The 20,932-nt window shown below is 34.9% G+C and overlaps 1 protein-coding gene across 2 annotated transcripts in view; it reads right to left on the reverse strand.

Annotated features, from left to right (window-relative positions):
- The window catches only part of LOC108739369 (inactive dipeptidyl peptidase 10), a 78,222-nt gene that overhangs the window by 33,578 nt on the left and 23,712 nt on the right, over window positions 1-20,932 (reverse strand). Inside the window, exon 2 of one of the 2 annotated variants that reach the window (XM_018473250.1) lies at window positions 8,624-8,834. In XM_018473250.1, coding sequence (XP_018328752.1) covers window positions 8,624-8,834 — 211 coding nt within the window. Of the gene's footprint in view, window positions 1-8,623; window positions 8,838-20,932 lie in introns of both variants that reach the window. The other variant, XM_018473249.1, reaches the window with a different exon arrangement.

The raw sequence follows: 20,932 nt of genomic DNA on the forward strand, positions 1-20,932 counted from the left end.
AGCAGGTAGGTTCTTAACCTCAAAATACTTATATCGTATCATTAGAATTGTGTTAAATCAATTACACAGGAATAAATAATTTCTCACTTTATAATTTTAGTATGATTCTAGTTTTAAATATTAAGGTTATGGCTGATGGTAAATACTTGCTGAAATATAATCATGTGCATTAAAATGACGTGAACAAATTTTTATTCCGGAATTCACTTCTTTGATACCTACTGCTTTCATCCAAGCTTCTATTAGTTTACTTTTTTCTCTAATTTTCCGAATATATTTTTTACATATATAAAACGGTTAGTTTTTATTGGAAAGTAGTTAATGTAGGTGAAGAGTGAAGATCTATGTCTGAAGTGCTATTGCAGCTTTTCACTGAACATATTAACTTTTTATTTGATTTAACTTTAGAAGAAAACTTCGTCGACTCCATCATCAAAAAAGTTTTTACTTTTTTAACGTGTTTTATTATTTTAATAAACAATTTTACAATTTGTGTGCACAGTTCCTATGTAAATTTTTCCCTCATTCGAGTTATAAATTTTGCCACCAGATGGTGTATGCCCATTTGACGGATCACTTTTTGAATATAAAATAGTATCTGCTTAATCAATTTATAAGTTTGTAACAGTTTTCAGATAAAATGATAAAAGTAAAATTTGTTTATCGGTTTTTGGATATTGGCTTATTGCCTCTTGCTCTGAAACACAGCCATTTCTTCTCATTTACTGTTCAACAACTTTTCAAATTGGTAGTTTAGTTTTATTTGTTATTCGGTCGTGCAAAGATGAACTTTTTAATTGAAAATACTTAAAGTGATATAATATTCATCTATAAGTGTTATTTGAATTAATGATCGTTGTTTTAATACTTATTCCTTTACTTCCAGTAATCAAAAATCGTCAAAAATAGAAAATATAAAAATGTAGAAATGGTAAAAACGAGGTGTATATTTGACATTTTTTGGGAAAAATGCGATATATTTAGGAACATATTTAAACTAATTTTGTGCTTAAAACTCCCCGATCTAGGTATAAATATGTAGGGTATGGTTTCTACGATTAACGCATAATTCGCTGGACTGTCCTAACCACGCTAATGTGCTTCGTTAGGTTGTGCAATGGTAGGGAATATTAAACCACGGTAGAAAAGGTTGCAGGAAAGGTGCTCAGAATATCGTAATAAACCTCGATCGATTATCATATCCCAGAAGTATTTATGTTTAATTTTATTATTATCAAGTTTAATTCTAATTTATAGTTTTAAAGTTATGTAGAATTAAATTAGTTTTCGTTTAATTAATTTGAAGTAAACACTTGATAAAACTGAATAAGTACTTGAAAAAGAAACTAAGCTCGGGCACCGCAAAAGCAATGAACCAAAAACACACACGAATTACTTTGAGGCAGGCAGAAGTATTGAAGTTGATTAACTGAGAGATCGATGCTCTCAGCAAACATAAAAAAATTAATACAAAGTATATTAAAGAATAAGTTGTTTTTAATTCAAAATATAATTAAGTCGGTCCAAACTATTAATAAAACCATACTGTTATGATGAAGGAGCTAGCAAGAACATTTGGAGTCATAAAACACCAGGGGGATCTAGTCTGGACAGCGTAGTAATACATAGATAATTTCTTTTGTAGATACTAGACTGGGGGTCCCAGAGCTTAAGTACCAATTAGCAGTGAAGAGAGTTCAGAACATCAGGTTTAGTTATTGTAATAATTGATGCTCTGAAAATTATTTGATAGTGAGTTAGCCTCATTGATTGGGACCCACAACAAACTTCTACCAGCATCACCACTGAACATTTCCATCTAAACAAATTTTCAAGCCAAATATCTTTATATCAAATTAACTTAACTGTAATGACAAGGATGAGTTACAAAAATAAAAGAGTGATACATAGTTTGTATAAAGAGCAATAGGCAGTTATAGAGATGGGACTGCAACGTAGAGAATTAAATATTAGGAATGGAGTTAGACAGGGATGAACACTGTCATCGCTACTTTTTAATCTATACATCGAGGACGCGATCAACATCATTAAAGACAGTACACAGGGGTAGATATACAGGTGCAAAAAATTAGAATGCTTAGATTTGTAGATGATATAGCAGTATTAGCATCTATAGTAGTAAGGACGAGTTAGAGATAATTTTAAATAAAATTGAAGCAGTCCTGACAAAGCAGTACTGTATCAAAATAAATAAAAGTACAACAAAAATACTGGTATGCAAGGGACGAAAAAGTATAAAAAGAGCTAATATAAAGATAGGAGACGATTTTAGGTATCTAGGAAGTCAGATAATTCAGGACGGAAGGAGTAGTAGGGATATAAAGCAGAAGATAGCGCAGGCTCGTGTTGCCTTCAATAAAAAGAATGCTCTATGCTCGCAAAGGGTTAATTTAGAAATTCGAAAAAGGCTGTTAAAGGTGTATGTTTGGAGCGCGGTGCTGTACGGGTACGAAACATGGACAGTAGGCGCGACGGAAAAGAAAAGGTTAGAAGCGTTCGAAATGTGGTTTTATGGGCGAATGATGAGAATACCATGGATAGAGAAGGTTAGAAATGAAGAAGTATTATAAAGCATAGGAGAACAGAGAACTGTATGGAAGTCAATAGGAAATAGGCGAGATAGGTTAGTAGGACGCCTTCTCATGCATGAAAATCTAGTTAGAGACATATTAGAGGCAGAAACGGGAGTTAGGAGGAGTAGAGGTAGACCTAGATCAGATTACTCTTCGCAAATAGTTAAGGATGTGGGTTGATCTAGTTTTAGGGAAATGCGAAGATTAGCTCAGGATAGGAAAGGGTGGAGGTACGTGTCCAACCAGTCTTAGGACTGACGACCTTATGATGATAACGATATCTGATTATTAGTTGATAGCATTACCAAAAAATAAATTTATAGTAGGAGGAAACTCGAAATCAAATAATTTAATTCGGTCATAGTGTCACGCAGTGAAATTTTAATGAAATTCAAAAAACCATTTTAGACCTTAAAACATATTTCAAAATTAATTAAATATTTCATAATTATAATGTTGCTATTCTTTTCTAATTCATAAAACGGATATCGAATATTCACTTGCAAAAATAAGCGTATTTGGCATTCCGCAACAACGGGGCGGCAAGTGAAAATAATTATCTATTTTACAAGCGGAATTTGACCCCAGTTCGATAGCTCTGGTCATTAGGAAAATTATTGAACTTCGCGAAGTCATCAATAAGGACTTCGTCGGTTTTTTTCATTAAATCAGCTAAACCAGAGAAACTTCTGGAACCAGTGAATGACCCATGTTGAACTATGGTCAAATAATAACTGCTTCATCAAAAAGTTTAGCGCGTGAACGGGGATCGATGGTTTGATCGCGATCAGTCGATTCCGGAACGCGAAGAGATAAAGTCTACCATTAAAAAGAGTAATAGGTGGCAAATTCTGTGTGTTGGTGACACTACCTTCTGGGCAATGATAACTGCGACGCTCCTATCAATTACCTGACCCCCAGTCACGCCAAAATAATCAATTTGCATTAAAATCAGGCAATTAAAATAAATAATTAACCAATTACCGATATAACATAAATGGTGAGGACACCGTTTCCAAATTGAACGTGACAATAGTGAGTCTCATAATCCATCCGATACATACACAATATCATTTATACTGGCTCAGGTATCACAATAATTAAATAAATTTTAAACAATAAATAAATAATTTAAAGTCATAACCTCGAGAACATAAGAAAAAACATAAGACTAAAGTATAAATAATAGAAAAGCTGGGTACCCTTTTAATATTGCCTGGAACATATGTAGTTTGAAGGATAGGCTTTTTCTTAATCAAAAAATTCATTGATGCGAGGTTTGAGGATAACAGCCAGGAGTTCCTAAACTGACCTGATCAAAACGAGATCTCGTAGTTCTCATCGAAACTAATACGGGAAAATAAAATATACAATGATTAATATATTAAAGGATTAATTATGTACCTACAGAAGAAATAGAACATGCCCCTTATATTAACCTACTCTATTGGAGGGATCATACATTGGTTACCAACGTAGTCTATCAAATAGGGAAGTTGCAGGTGCGTAAGTACACGCTTTAATAAATGAGGAATTTCACATTAAAAACCAATTACTAACTAAACTAAAATGATATTGAATAAAAAAAAATTAATTCTATAAAAAAAGGCAAAAGTAAGAAATAAGTAATTAGACAGTTTAGTGTTGAAATATATATGAAATGAATATTAGCCCCTTACCAAAATTCATTCATGAAAATGAAAATTGGATTCAAATTTAATTGGAACTATAATGACAATACTTCATGAGGAACGTTAACTTCTTGACTAGCAGACATATATTTTGCTTTTTTTTTATGTTTTCGTGGAAGAGGGGAAATCTTCAAAAGACACCCAGCCGTCCGTACGACTGGGTAGTGTCGGATTCCCGATATATATATATATATTGCTCTCATCAACACGCCAATGAAAGTTCCGAAAAATAATTGACCAAATCGAAATTGTTCTATATAAGCAAGATAAGAAGTAGCTTACAAAGACGGGCAATATACATTTACTTTGGTCGCACCAATATCTTCACAACATTGTCGATTTCCCCCTTAAAATACCCATCTTCACAATAAATCTAAAATCTAAATCCTTAGCGAAATTCATATAGGTTTCCATGAGCACCGTAATTATACGATACTGAAAAGTGAATTATTACTTATATTCCATCTACCCTTTAGGTGTTTGTAATGTGTCGTCAAACGTTAGTACCATTTTACAACAGTCAATATTCTGATCAAGAATTCCACTCAATCTCACCTCTTACTGTCCAACGGTGATTGAAGGGACAATATCTCCATTGACCGAATCAAGCCTACCTACGCTGTGATTATGGTTTCAAGGACACTGATTACGAAAACTCCTAACAATGCTGACTTAATTATCATTAGAACAGTACTTTCAACTTCAGAAGATCGAAATCACACGTTCCAAATTATTTCTAGAACCATTAACTCCAAAGGATGTTGCATACGTTTGTATGCTTTTGAAAGAGAAATTGATGACCTTTAATCTGACTTTGACCATGGCATTCGAGGTTACTGAAGGCTAAGTTTCTGTTTTAGTGACCTCAACAATAAAAATAACGGGAAATGTGATGATTGGAAATACCCTTGAAGCAATCTTTCATATCCTGAATGACGCTATTTGCAATAATTTTTGTGAATTTCACTCCTATCCGTCACCTCTTTTGTTAGAACATACGTGTATGCCCTTCGGTAATCAATTTGAGTATAGCGAGGTCTACATTTCTGTATTTTTTTAGTACTAGCTAGATAATGCAATTTACAAAAAAATTCTTGATAGCAACAAGTTTGGGAGATTATAATATCAAATCAAATTCAAATATCACTGAGTAAGGTTTTTGACTAAATTGCTAAGCTTGATATCAGGAAGGGTGCCAGACCGAACTTAATTCCAAACATGTTTTTGGTTAACTGTAAATATGCCTTATCACGCCCGTTACACATTTCAATAAATCTTTAAAATCTGGAATCTTTCCTGATGCTTGGAAGCAGAGTAAAATAGTCCCTATTTTTTAAAGTGGAGATAAGTCAGACGCTTCGAACTACCATCCTATCTCTATTCTTAATTAAATTCTAAAGTTGTTCGAAAAAATTGTTACACGATACATTTGTATTACTTTCAGAAATATGATTTGCGATGAACAGCATGGATTTATTGATAAGCGTTCGACATGTACAAACTTAGTTATTAAGAAAAAGCATATTACGAACGCCCTGCAGAAGCGCGGGCAAATACGAGGGTGGATTGATAAGTTTCCGGCCTAACCAAGAGATGACGCCACTAGGCCTACCTTGAGGTGACATTCTATAGTACCATCCTTGGATAGCTTGTAGCTATAGTTTCAGCCCGATCTCCTTGCTAGTGTAGGTTTGACAGCACGCTGAACAAGACGCCTCTGTGGTTTTCGTAAAAATGGAAAAGCAGGAAAATCGTGCTGTCATCAAATACTTTTATTTGAAGGGGTTAACGCCGAAGGAAATTAAAAAAGAGATGGACTCAACACTGGGGACATCCTCCCCGTCATATTCAACCGTTAAGCAGTGTGTTTCCGAGTTTAAAAAGGGTCGTGTGAGCACCTCTGATGGGCCTCGCTCAGGACGCCCCGTTGAGGTCACAACTCCAGATATGATCGAAAAAATTCATCAAATAGTGCTGGGAGACCGCAGATTGAAAGTGCGTGAGATAGCTGAGACCTGTAAGATGTCATATGAACGTGTGCAACATATTTTGCACCAACATTTGCATATGGAAAAGCTCTGTGCAAGATGGGTGCCGCGTTTGCTAACAGTCGACCAAAAATTGATTCGAAAAAACATTTCTACCGCAAATTTGTCATTGTATAAGCGTAATCCAAGCGAATTTTTGCGTCGATTCGTAACCGTTGACGAAACGTGGGTCCACCACTACACTCCTGAAACCAAAGAACAGTCTAAACAGTGGATTGGACCAGGGGAACCAACTCCAAAGAAGGCAAAAACAATTTTTTCGGCGAACAAGGTTATGGCTACTGTTTTTTGGGATGCAAGAGGTATTATATACATTGATTACCTTGCAAAGGGTAATACTATCACTGGTCAATACTACGCAGACTTATTGCAACGTTTGAGCCACGAGGTGAAAATTAAACGACCTCATCTGGCGAAGAAAAAAATCTTGTTTCATCACGATAACGCACCAGCGCACACGTCAATCGTTGCGACGGCTAAAATCAACGATCTAAAGTTTGAATTGATGCCGCACCCTCCTTACTCTCCAGACCTAGCCCCGAGTGACTATTTTCTGTTCCCTAATCTCAAAAAATGGCTTGGCGGTAAGAGATTTGCGGACAATGAAGAAGTAATCGAAGCTGTAAATGGTTATTTTGAGGAGCTTGACGAATCAGTCTATAGAGATGGCATTAATAGACTGGAACACCGCTATGAGAAATGTATCAGCCTTGGAGGAGATTATTTTGAGAAATAAAAAAAAAAAATTTTTAAAAACCTTGTTTTTCTTGGTCAGGCCGGAAACTTATCAATCCACCCTCGTAGATGCAGTCTATACAGACTTCTCCAAGGCATTCGATAGCGTTAATCATAGCAAACTGATCGCTACATTGAAAATTTTGGGAATTAATGCACCACTGTAGATTGAGTTGAAAGTTATTTAAAAGATAGATCGCAATTTGTTTAAATTGATAATCACAAATCCAAAGTTATAAATGTCCCATCTGGAGTCCCAACAGGCTCTCATTTGGGCCCTCTCCTGTTTAATTTTTTTATTAATGATCTACTGTTATGTCTCGAACATTCATCCATACTCTTGTATGCTAACGATGTTAAAATTTACAAAACTATTGATACTGTCGCCGATGCTGAAAATTTGCAAGATGATATTACACATATAGTCGAATGGTGTGATCTCAACTTGTTAAATCTTAATGTTAAGAAATGTTCTATAATCTCATTCACTATAAAAAAGAACTCTACAGAGTACAATTATATGATGGGAAATTAGCATTTAAAGCGTGTACATACTGTCAAAGACTTGGGCGTTCTTTTAGACACCGGTCTGTATTTCAATGATCATATTTATAACGTATCATCTAAAGCCTTACGTACGTGGGGGTTTATTAGTAGAAATACTTCTGACTTATCTCGTGTTAGCACTTCTCTCACTCTTTACAAAACTCTTGTTCGCCCTTTTCTCGAGTTTTGCTCGGTTGTTTGGTCTCTACTTTCAAATGTACAAAATAAGATGATAAAAAACCGGAGATAAATTTTTGCGTTATGCTGCTTTTCGCATGGGCAACGCGATGTCGCATGAATAATGATTTTTCTTCAATTTTAGATCAACTGGACTTACAAACTTTACTAAATAGAAGACTGACTTTTGATCTCTCTTTCTTATTTAAAATCATGCTCGACAGCTCTTTTTTAATATCACAAATTTCATTTAGAGTCGGTGCCGCTAACACTAAAAATTCAGATTTATTTTATATTCCTTACAGGAGCACAGACTTAGGCTTAAACGACACCTTCACTCGCTTAATACGTCTGAGCAATAAAATAGCAATTGATGTTAACTTCTTCGATACCAATATAACAAAATTTTTGCACTCACTGAAATATGTAAATCTCACTGAAATTTAAAACTGTACGATTCTTATTCTTACACACTGTAATCAAGGGTACATCCAGTATAAATAAATAAATAAATATTTGAATGGTTAAATATACTACTTATTCTGTAATAATCAGCTTTTTTTGTAGTGTAAAGTTTCAGGTTCACCCGTGTTTCTGTGCATGGGAATGACATGGGTACGTATTGCTGATAAAAAACGCGAGAAATCGAAATCGAATTTTTGTGAATTACTAGAAAGCTATAATACTTTTCTTAAAAATATGTTTTGGGGCAAAAATAAATATGAGGTAACAAGCCCATTGACTAGTTAAAATTAGATGAACTCAAATCGTGGGTGTCTAAAGAAAGCCTACGTAGGTTCATTATAACTGCTTTCTTACTTTGCGGACTTACCTGATACCCACGTTCCGTTAAATCGTAAGACTTGAAAATCGTGACCAAGGAAATCTTGCATACGAAATCTTGCACCCTTTATTCGAGGTCCTTCATCTGGAGGGGTCAACAAAATAACCGAAGTTACAATAAGTGCCAGAACAACCACAATGACAAGAAGAGCGATGAGAATACCACGCCAATTTCTCTGAGTCGTGTTGCTTGACACCAGCTTCTAGAACAAGGACACTTAGACATTTTCTTAAATTTGATAACACCAAAAAGGAGAAAATGTCTAAAACACTAAAGTTGTTATTTGTTAAATGCTTTGAAAAAGAATAAAATAATTTAAATAAAGATTTTCGAGGTCGGCTTTATAAATATATAAAACATAAGCTATGAAAATATTGTCAGAAAGTCTTTACAGTGCGAATGGTATAAGTACGTATTATATTTATCATACTTTCTGTTTATTAGAGTAAAAAGCAAAAGGTACCATAAAAAAATAGTATTATTACTAATAAGTAATACTGTACAGTACAAACTAAAATCGTCATTTTGTTTGTGTCCCATAAATAGGACAATGACCATGTGTGTAAACTATTTCATCATCAAATCATACGTTCATGTTCAAATTCAAAGTTCGGTTACAAGTTGTGGTATAAGTGCAATTCGTCAGGATATTTAACGCCTTTCAGCCTTACTGCGGGAAAGAAGAAGGAAGGAGAAGATTTGGTGGGCTAGTTGGGCATATGCTATAAAAACAACTCACATCAGTTTGCCTCCTGAGGAATGTGAGGACCTCCAATTTTATTTTTGATAACTTCTTTAGCAATCAGAAACTGCATGTGTCAAGATATGAACCTAAAATCGAATGGAGCTGTGCAAGAAACACTTAGAAAATGTCCTCTGATGAATGGAACAAAGATACTTTGATTATGGTTTTGATAAATCTAATGAAATTTTGGTAATAAAGTGGAACGAGAACAAATCAGTTTTTGCTATATCTCACACCTCTATTAAACTTTTAGATAAGTTATATAGAAGCGATACAAAGTGGCTTTTTATTTCAAAATTGGTTAAAGAAGTTAAAAAAAAAAATAGCCCTGACCTTTGTTTATCCGAACGTTGGATGTTGCCGTAGTAAACGTTTGGAGAAATCAAATAATTCATCCAGATGAATATATTTCTTTGCTGAACGTTCGTCGTACAATTGCAATCTTTCAGTGCCAAAAAACCAACTACTCAAAGATCGAAGCTACTGGGAGATAGGTATATAAGTTAGGGAGTAAAATTTGATGGACAGAATCGTTTAATTATACCTATAGCTATTCAAAGGAGTTGTGTCGAATGCGGAAAAAAGTCCGCAAGAAGCTCCGTTTCACACAAAATATGTTCTAATGAATTAGTCTTTTAATTTTTATCAGAATTGAGTCCTAAATTCGTTTTAAGCAGTATTGTTAAATGAGTTAATACAATCAGAAAAACTTAAAATTACTGTCGTAATACATTTAATAAAAAAATGTTTTTATAAAAGTTTGCAATCATATGGTGCTTTTCCTAAAAAAATATTGTCAGTCATAAAGGGTACTCCATTTCTCTTGGACACTACCTAACTTTTTAATTTTAAGTCAATTTTGTTAACAGTTCTTTATACCTTTCTGTAGGAGTTATTGAGATATCCAACTGTTAAAAAAAAAAGGAACACGATTTCAGCTCTTTGAATGAGATCAAATAGCATCTAAACCATAATAGCTAATTCGAAGTGGTATGTATTCTGTCGAAACTGCCAGACGCGGATCGCGATTTCGATTTTTTTGGATCTCATCAGCGCGTCGCAGGCAGCTCCGACAGAACACAGAACAACCCTTACCTGCTGTCTTAACAGCGCGTTTTAGAAAATACCACAAATGGCGTGGTGAGCGCCATCTGTAGTACGATGCCACATTTGAGGATTACGTATGCTCCAACAAGGTCCATTTAAAAATATGGATATCTACTTGCTGAAACGAATCCCGGCGTAGCTCACCTCAACGTGATAGGCACGATCGAAATCGCGATCCGCGTCTGGCAGTTTCGACAGAATACAGACCATTTCGAATTATTTTGTTCGATTATGGTAACGTGCCTATCACAATGAAGTGAGCTACGCCGGGATTCGTTTCAGCAAGTAGATATTCATATTTTTAAATGGACCTTGTTGGAGCATACGTAATTCTCAAATGTGGCATAGTACTACAGATGGCACTCACCACGCCATTTGTGGTATTTTCATAATAGCTAATAATGTGCGGTTTGGATAGTTTGGTTTAGCACGAATTATCATATCTTTTTCACAATGGGCAAAATATGTACGTTATTCAGCAGAAATATCCAAACTTTTTTTTCATATGGAATGACCCATATTAAATGATATAATTGGATACGAAATTAAAATAAAAGCCCTTCCTAGTGATACAAGGTTTTAGATATTTCTCTCTTCCAGTTTTCGATCGAGATATATGAGTTTAAAACAAGTTTAAAATATATAAAAAAAAACCATTCTTGTTGTTACTAGTATTTCTTAACATTATTTCTTCTGCTAAATTTTTATCAGACTTTTGTTTCCTCTTTAATCGTGAATCTATTAAATTCTTGTTGCCTTTATTCCATGCAGTTTGTAGCCGAAATTTCAATTACAATGAGTAATTGCCAAAATTGTTTAACGGCTCTACATAATTCGGTAGGTTGAATAACAGTTTAGCAATTTTTACAAAAACGCGTTTATTTTGGCATACACATAATGTATTGGAATTACAACACAAAAAAGATAACATGAACTCCATGTGTTTGAATGTGTAGACGAGTATAATCGAAAATCGAATTTTCAATGGCACCTACTGTCTCGCGATGACATGCGGTAGAATTTAGTTACTTTGTTCCCATATGTTTGTATGTTTTTTAAAAGTGTTAGCCAAAAATTCCGTACCCTGATCTAAAACAATTTCATGAGGCACACCATAAACCCAACTTATAATTTTCAACAAAAATTTTTGCGGTAGCCGCTTCTTTATAAGCCAAAAGATATGCTTTTGTAAACATATCCAACTCACATTAAATAAAATTAAAATGAAGTGGTTTCCCAGTTGATCCCCTCGTAGTGGTTCCACAACATCCAAGTAAATTTTCGAAATGCTGACACGGCCGTTGTGGTAATCTCCATCGTAATATTCAAATATTTGTAGCTTTGGGAACTAACACGACGTCGTACAAAACTCAGTATCGTTTTGAAGTCCAGGCCGAAGTAATATTGTTTTTAATGTTATTGCACATTTCATTACCGCCTATTTGACACCCTCATCAGTAGCGTATGGAAATTGTTTATTTCTTTAATAGACTGGACTTCTCTAACTATAGTGTGGTTATGGTCTGAGAGACAAACCTCTTTTTTTCTTATTACCGACAAACTGAAACTTTGTAATGTATTCACCTTGACGAATACGAACAACTTTGTTATCTAAAAAAATTCTTGATAAAGTGCCATTTTCTTATGAAAAGCTGCAAAACATGTCAATTTAAGGCGGCAATTATTTTTTTATTGTCTACATTTTGTTACTGATGTGAATCGTAAGACAATTACATTATAAGTATGACAAAAATATTGCTCTGAAATATTGGAGTAATATGTTCTTTATCACCTACAAACTTCACATCATGAATATACTTTACTGATACAAACATGACAAAACGTCGATTTCCTAGAAGTCATTGTCAGTTATTTATTACGTGTACAAGCTAAAATCTATGTATTTATAGTTTACATGTGCCGTAAAAAGCATAAACACGTGTCTATCAGATAATTGGCAACATTTTTTAAAACATTTTGCTTAATGTACTACTAATTTACATTTAGAAGGATTTAACTTTAAATTTAGTTTTCTTAAGTGTTGCATTAGTTTTATTAAATTTCAATTACAATTTTCTAACGTATTGCCGAAAACAATTAAGTTGTCAAGATAAATAAAGCAATTTTCAAAGTATCCAAACATGTATGTTATTATAAGTAATCCTATAAAATGCATTTAGGATTATTTTGAAGCCCATCAACAGCCGCTTCAACTGTAATTGGCCTTTTCCGTCGTGAACAGCTAACTAGGTGATAGATCCACATGTGAAAAAGACGTTGCGTCTGATTATTAACTTAATATTTCAATTATACAGAGAAGGGGCAATTTATCATCATTAATTTGCCTGTAACCTGTTTTAGAACCCGGATTCTTGAGTATTATTAGTTAGTAGTGATGACTGATGACCAATCCGATATAGCCTTTCCTTAATCGTTTTTCCAAATTGGTCTGTAGATTTTGAATTTTGCTTTGTTTGCGATGCAGCTGATTTTTATTAGTAATATATAAGTTTTCATATCCTTGATTAAATCCGCGTTAGAACTATACGATTTCTCAAGTCTTAATTCTGCGGTTTTAGCACATATGATATTAACATTTTCATAGAATTTTCTTCTAAAAGTCCATCATAAAACTCAATTACCTTTGCATCTACCAATAAATTTTTCGTATTTTGTAGTCTGTAAGCTTCAGCAACTGCACCAATTGACTTTTGAGCGGATGGAACTTTAATTCATTCATTAAAGTCCGTTGCATACTTGAGCGATGAATGTTGAGAGCCTAGCCATTCTTTTGAATAGAGCGCTTCGAATATTGAGCCACAGCACGTCGAATATTCTCAATGTTCTCATGGATTTCTGCCAACCTGGATGCTTGCGATTTACCATTGAGCCTGTTTTCCGGAATCTTCGCACCCACGATTTAAGTAAATTTGTAGACGGTGTGTCATAGACACGCCGAATATTTTAATGGGCGCAAAAACGTCGCCTTGCCACTCTATAGAAACCGTTCGCTTTATAAAACGCCTTTAACGTGAATACAGGTTGCTAAGTAAATAATTTTACTTCTAATTTATCTACGACTTCTTATTTATATAACATTTTCTAATTTTGTACTCAGACCACAACTGAACTTCTAGCCTCCTTTTTGATATTTCTTTGGAGCAAACGAGAAAATTAGATCTAGTTACAGCGCCAGCAACATGGCCACGGACAATTCTCCACTATTCCTAGCCTGTGCGAAAACGATCTAATAGATTCGCTGCCTTCCATTTTATAAAATTCACTTTTTACATTCGTTTTCTTATTTTTTCATATTTATTTTTAACTCATTTGCAATGGTACTGTCAAGGTCGTCATGTAACAGGCTTTCATTTATTGTAGCTTTATTTCTCACTAACATACTACAACCCCGTTAGTACTTTCTTATTACTAATATGTATATACAACTAAAGTTACTGATTCCTCGGTTACAACCGAAACTCGCCTGCTTCGAGTAATTTACCTACATTTATTAAAATACTTCTTTATAGCCAATGTCTATCTGTACTAGGGTCAATTGAAAAGTCCCCGGCCTGACATATAGATGGCGGCACCAGAACTAAATCCATATGATTTTCAGTTAGTCCTAACCTTCAAAAGACGCGTCTATAAATTTGACGGCTATGGGATCATTAGTTTGTGAATTATAGCATTTTTAGTGAAGCAACTTTTGTTATTGTGAAAAAAATGGATAAAAAGGAATTTCGCGTGTTGATAAAATATTGCTTTTTGAAGGGAAAAAATACAGTTGAAGCAAAAACTTGGCTTGATAACGAATTTCCGGACACTGCCCCAGGAAAATCAACCATCAAGGATTGGTATGCTAAGTTTAGACGTGGTGAAATGAGCACCGAAGACGGTGAACGCAGTGGACGCCCAAAAGAGGCTGTTACGGACGAAAACATTAAAAAAATCCACAAAATGATTTTGAATGACCGTAAATTGAAATTGAATGAAATAGCAGACACTCTACAGATATCAACGGAACGTATACATCACATCATTCACGAATATTTGGGTATGAGAAAGCTCTGTGCAAAGTGGGTGCCGCGCGAGCTCACTTTTGACCAAAAACAACGACGAGTTGATGATTCAGAGCAGTGTTTGAAGATGATCACGCGTAATAAACCCGAGTTTTTGCGTCGATATGTGACAATGGATGAAACATGGCTCCATCATTTCACTCCGAAGTCCAATCGACAGTCATCGGAGTGGACTGCACACGATGAACCCGCTCCAAAGCGTGCAAAAACGCAACAGTCGGCTGGCAAGGTTATGGCGTCTGTATTTTGGGATGCGCGTGGAATAATTTTCATTGACTACCTTGAAAAAGGAAGGACCATCAACAGCGACTATTACATAGCGTTATTGGACCGTTTGAAGGACGAAATCGCCGAGAAACGACCGCATTTGCAGAAAAAGAAAGTCCTGCTTCACCAAGACAATGCACCGTCTCACAAGTCAGTGAAAACGATGGCAAAAATTCATGAATTGGGCTTCGAATTGCTTCCGCATCCACCGTATTCTCCAGATCTGGCCCCCAGCGACTACTTCCTGTTCTCAGATCTCAAAAGAATGCTCGTTGGGAAAAAATTTTCGTCGAATGAAGAGGTGATCGCCGAAACTGAGGCCTATTTTGAAGCAAAGGACAAATCGTACTACAAAAATGGTATCGAAAAGTTGGAGGATCGCTATAATCAGTGTATCACCCTTGAAGGGAATTATGTTGAATAAAAAAAACGAATTTTGCAAAAAAAATGTGTTTTACTATTTTAGGCCGGGGACTTTCCAATTGACCTGTTATATCACAATACATTTTACAGGAAAATCAAATTTTCTGTTTAAAAAACATTGTCATAATTGTGGATCAGTGGATTATCGACTTCCAAGGTATTTGGCGCATCAAAATAACTCAACATGTACGATTACTCTAGGAGTTCTCTACAAATTTAAGGATGGAACTACAGTAACAGGCGGCTAATGCTGGAAGGTGAGATCCGATGAAGCGATTCAACAGCAGTCAATCAATACATAATAGTGAGAAAGGGGCTATTTTCATTCTGGGTACCCATGGAAGGCACTGTACAAATAACCTCCATTGCCTTTGGGGGTAGCCGGTTAGGTTCGCTCACGAAAGACGAAATGACGGTAGGTGGACGGTAAGACACACCTACGTAGTGGGACTGCTTTTCTGCATTCTCAAGAGTCAGCAAGGGACGGCATCAACCACAAGCCTGCAGTATAGTTGGAACGTTTAAAATTGACATAGTCCACAATAAATTATCTGTGAAGTATCTTCTTTCTTGTTTTTACTAGTGACTGTAGTTATTTGCTTGTTAAGTTAGGAAATGTTTGATGGGTAGTACAGACAAGGTGAAAAGAGATAACCGAATAACAATTAGCGGTGCAGCGGCGAGAGGTTGCTTATTAGGTACGCAAAAGATCAGATTCGGATTTTAACCCTGCTTTCACACAGACGGTTTTCTAACGGCAACCGTGCCGTGCCGTGCCGTAATTTCATTTTGCTTTGCGTTCACACTGCACGCGGTTTTTCACGGTTTAGTTTTGTTTTGATACATGACCAAAATGGACGAAAGAAAAAAACGCATGCTGTTACTAATGATATGGCATAATCGCAAAAAACACAAAAAACAAGAAGATTTTGGATTCATCCACTACTTGAAAACAGACAATTGATGGGTGAATTTGTAATATTATTTCATGAGCTACGAGAGGATAGCTCCAAATTTTTTAATTATTTTCGAATGTCCATTAGGAGTTTCGATGAATTATGCGTAAAATTGCAAGATGATTTAAAAATTAGTAATAGTCATCAAAATTAATTGACAATGATTACGCTTTATTTAATATCAAGAGGGAAATAAAAAAAAATTGAGTATCAATCAGAAAACAATCTATCAGAAATAGAAAAAGGTTTTCCTTTCTGTTATGTAACGCTTTGATACCAAAAGAAATCAAATTATTAAAGTTTTCACTGTCTAGCTTATAAAAGATAAAAGAAGATTGAGTAATATATATCTGTACAAAACCTTGTTTCTTCAAAAATATCCGAGAAAATTTAAATGCTCATATTTAATATATCCTTTGTATTATCTTCCCCAATGATATATTATTAAGAAAGGAGGTAAATTTTTCTTAATTATATAATCTCTACCGATGCTTGTTAAGACACTGTTCCAAATATTTTCACAGAGAATAATAATAATAGAAAGACAGATACAAAAGAATTCTAGTAGAAATATTTACAAAAGGGTGTAATATAATGTTTAGTCAAATATATGTTTTAAATTAAATATAGCGGTGTTATTATCCGCCACACTTCTGTTAACTGCACAATTCAGAGAGAAAAACGATCCTGAAAACAATTTTTGCCGTGTGAACACACGGCACGTGTGAATACTTCTATACACTTGCTTGTCTCACTGTTGCCGTGCACGGCCACGGCGCCGTGCCGTTGCAGTCCCCATGCCGTGCTGCGACGGCAGCTTTGCACGGCTACGGCAGCAAACCGTGCTGTGTGAACGCTTGCATATAAACCAATGTATTACTATTATACACGGTACGGTTGCCGTGCACGGCCACGGCAAAAAACCGTCTGTGTGAAAGCAGGGTAACTGTCTAGTTCGAATTATATTTTTAAATAAACGTCTTTGCTTTCCTAAATTCCTCAGATTGTTCGGTGCTGGCAACATGCTCAAATTCTGCTTATGTACATCTATTTCTGCTATACACCAATTGGTGTAATGTTATTCCTTTTTGAAGTGAAAACTTCTTTAGCATTGTTGTGATTTGAAAGTCGATGAAACGAAAAAGCGACAGTAAAAAGAGACAAACTGCTCAAGGGATGCGTAATTCTATTTCTATTCTTTTATCTATGCAGCAAATTATCTTTCTTTCTCGTGCTTGTTCTTGAATGGAAAGATCCATACTCTCCTCTTCATGTACCTTTCCTTCTACAACCCCAAAAATTCCTAGATATTAAACTACTACACGAGATTGGCTTCTCTCTCTTTCCTATAATTTGCCTGCAGATAATTCGATCCCGCTCGTAACTAAATATACAGCTGAAATGCCTACTGACAACTAGTTGAAGCTCCAGAAATAACGCAAAATGCACAATTTGAATAGGTGGCTTGTTTCTGTCTTCTTTCCTGGTCGGCGCGTAGTCCTGATCTCAATCCATTTGACTTCTTTGTATGGGGTTGTATGAAATAACGTGCATATCAAACGTCAGTTCAAAAGTGTAATGATTTGAGCGACCGTGTATGATCATTGCAAATGGAATACGTCAAATGTCGGACGTTTTTGCGTGACTCAGAAATAATTTTTGTAATACACACGTATACATGTGTGTGAGTTTACTCGTATTGTATTAATTTTTTTCTATTGCGAAGATACAGCTATTGGCAAACCACCCACAAAAAAGCATATATATAATACTCCTCTATTGCTAGTTCCCGTAAGTAGAAGTGTCATGGAGTAAGTAAGACAACAAACGACTACTTCTGTATCTTTTTAGATTACTTGACCTGTTGTGCGCAATCGTCACGACTCTGATGGGGTAAATGATGCGCGCCTATAGGCATGCTCAATTGTCGAGCATGCGCGTAATACTCGAAGTAGTTACGAGAGAGACAGATGCATATATGTCAGCACCGTTGGGTCGTCATCTTTTTCTAGACCCCTACTAGCAATATAGAGTATTATATATATGCAAAAAAGGTAACGCACCTTGCCAATACCTGAGTGGTGGCTTGGAAAAATAAAATTACTATTATACCTGTCCAGAGGATATTAATTTACGTATTACTGTGTACATGATGTTAATTTTTTTTTCTTTTGTGTTCTCAATACTATTTTAGGGTTTATGTGTCCACAATAAGAAGGAGTCCACCAATGTTACATATACAGTTTATAATAAAAACAAAATAGAACAAAATATTAATTACAAAATTGAAAATATACACAAAAGACAAGAAGCGAAATAATACCACACAAACAATATAAATATTAAAAAATACAGAAAAACAATAGATAACAAATACAACAAAGAAACACAAATAGATATAATAATAATGCGGAATTCAAAATTTACTAATAGCTGTTTGACTAATTTTAATGTGCTTTTGGGGTATTTGTAGGAAGTCAGTAAATTACAAACTTTTATTTTACACCTTTAGGGAGGTATTTTGAAAACAAACAAAAAAAAAAGATCTCAACGCCCACCTATCTAATCAAAAACTATGCTATCTTTCAAGCTGGAACCAACCATACATATTCACATAATTTCATTGAAATCGGATGAGTGGTTTCGCAGATTAGCGTGTACGAGCATAGTGACACGTAATTTTTATTTTTATAACCTTTTAATTCTCATGTTGTCATTCTGTTCTTTACTATACCCTTTCAGCGGAGTCGAGATGGTTTCGAGTTAAAATATGGCTTTTAGATATGAATTGATTACATATTATTTAAGTTTCAGTCCGTGCTCATGCACACAACCAATCTTTATTTATGCGTCCTGTACTCTGAGTGAATCCAAAGAACATATAGGATTCTACTATTAACTTTTGGGTCTAGTAATTAGTTAGGTTTTCGGTCAATTGTAACTGTGTAATTGCCACTTTAATACTATATTGTCTTTTATTTCTGTTGAGAACTTCGAGCATTGATTTGGTAAGGTAGATTAGGAACCAGTGTCTGTACTACCCCAATGCAATTTATTTGTGTTTTAAAGTGAAACTTTTATTACATCACCTCAAATTTTTTCGTCCATTTATCGCATGTCGCATTACAGCCGGCCGCGGAGTAGGGGTAAAACTAAAAAGCGCTCGGCAGAGCAGCCAAGGTCAATATGGAGGCGCCCATGGTTTGCATGAGCTAACCGTGTAGCATTTCTATTCTCACTCATTCGTGCAAGTGAATGACAATTACACTTATAGACTGTGAAACTCAAAGCGAAGATAAAATTGTTGATAGAATAACTGAAGGTCAAAATTATTCAATGATTTAAATAAATTTGTTCTCAGTTTTTAACATGCGTCTATCATCTGAATGTATTTATTATATATTCCGTACTCTCATACGTAAATCTAAATTAAAATTTATAGTTGGATATCTTGTCTACTATTGATTTTCCATTATCATTTCCATTTTCCAATTATTAAGATACGATTAAGAACGCGATTTTAATTTTAATACCCTAAATCGAATAATTTTCCGAAAATTTACAGTTAAATGCCTAGAATCCGAAAAGTTTCACCTGCATCGTGGTTCCAAACGTAGTGCTTGAATTAAATTATAGGATAAGGTTCCGTTGTTTGGTTTTGTGTTGTATGAAATTAGGTTTTCCGTTTATGTAACAATAAAACACACACTAACAAATTATAGTTACAGTAAATATTGTGCTTTTATGCGTTGGTAAATACTGCTACATAGCGAATAGGTTTATGATTAGTTATATTTATCCGAGCAGCCTAATAAGTGGAGTAGAATGAGTAATAATGAAGAAATCTTAACCAACCATAAAATCAGACCATTGGCTAATAAAATATTAATTGCTTATAACTTCGTAGTTACGGCAGCCTCCAGCAGACTAGAAAGTAAAAATTTTATAATAAAAAAATTATGTTTGATTAAAACGGTAGGTACTCATGAAACATGTCACACAGGTATTATTACAAGAGAAACATCTTCGGTTTGAATACTAAATAATTAACAATAAGAAAAAGGCATTACAATTAATTAATTTTCTCCTCAGGGTTTTATTGACGGATGTCTAAAAACTACTTAAGACCAATAGTAACGTCACAAATCACAATTGAAGTTTGAAAATTGTAATTTTACTTTTTTTAGCCTAAAATCTTTTATGCATCACTCGAAACCGGCTCATTATAGAAAACAGTTTCTAAATACCTCTTTGTTCAGAATGACCAAAGGAACCTCAAACCTACAACATACTTTATCATTAAATTAGCATATTAGCGAGCCCGCCCCAGCTTCGTACTAGGGAGCATGAGTGTGTTTTCGTGCGATCTAGGACACGTGTGCGTGAACGGCTCATAGATTCGCCGACTAGCCGCGGGTGCCTTTCTTCATGTGCGCCGTATTTGTAAATGTGTCGTACCTGCGTTATGGGAAAGCAGTTAAACAGTTCAAAGAAAAAATAAACTGTTCGGACGTTTCGAGAAGGTTCCCGAAAGTAAAAAAAAGAGTATTTTAAGAAATAAATTGTGCAGTGAATAGTTATATATCAACATTAGTGTAAATAAATAGTTCTTGTCGTTATCAGTCTTAGAAGTTAATTTTGTTAAACCCACGAACATTACAACTGGTGTCAGATGTAGGGTTGACTAATAGACATTACAATGGCAAAGAAGTTGTAC

Source organism: Agrilus planipennis, unplaced genomic scaffold (assembly GCF_000699045.2).
Source record: "Agrilus planipennis isolate EAB-ADULT unplaced genomic scaffold, Apla_2.0 scaffold171, whole genome shotgun sequence".
NCBI classification, from domain to species: Eukaryota; Metazoa; Arthropoda; class Insecta; order Coleoptera; family Buprestidae; genus Agrilus; species Agrilus planipennis.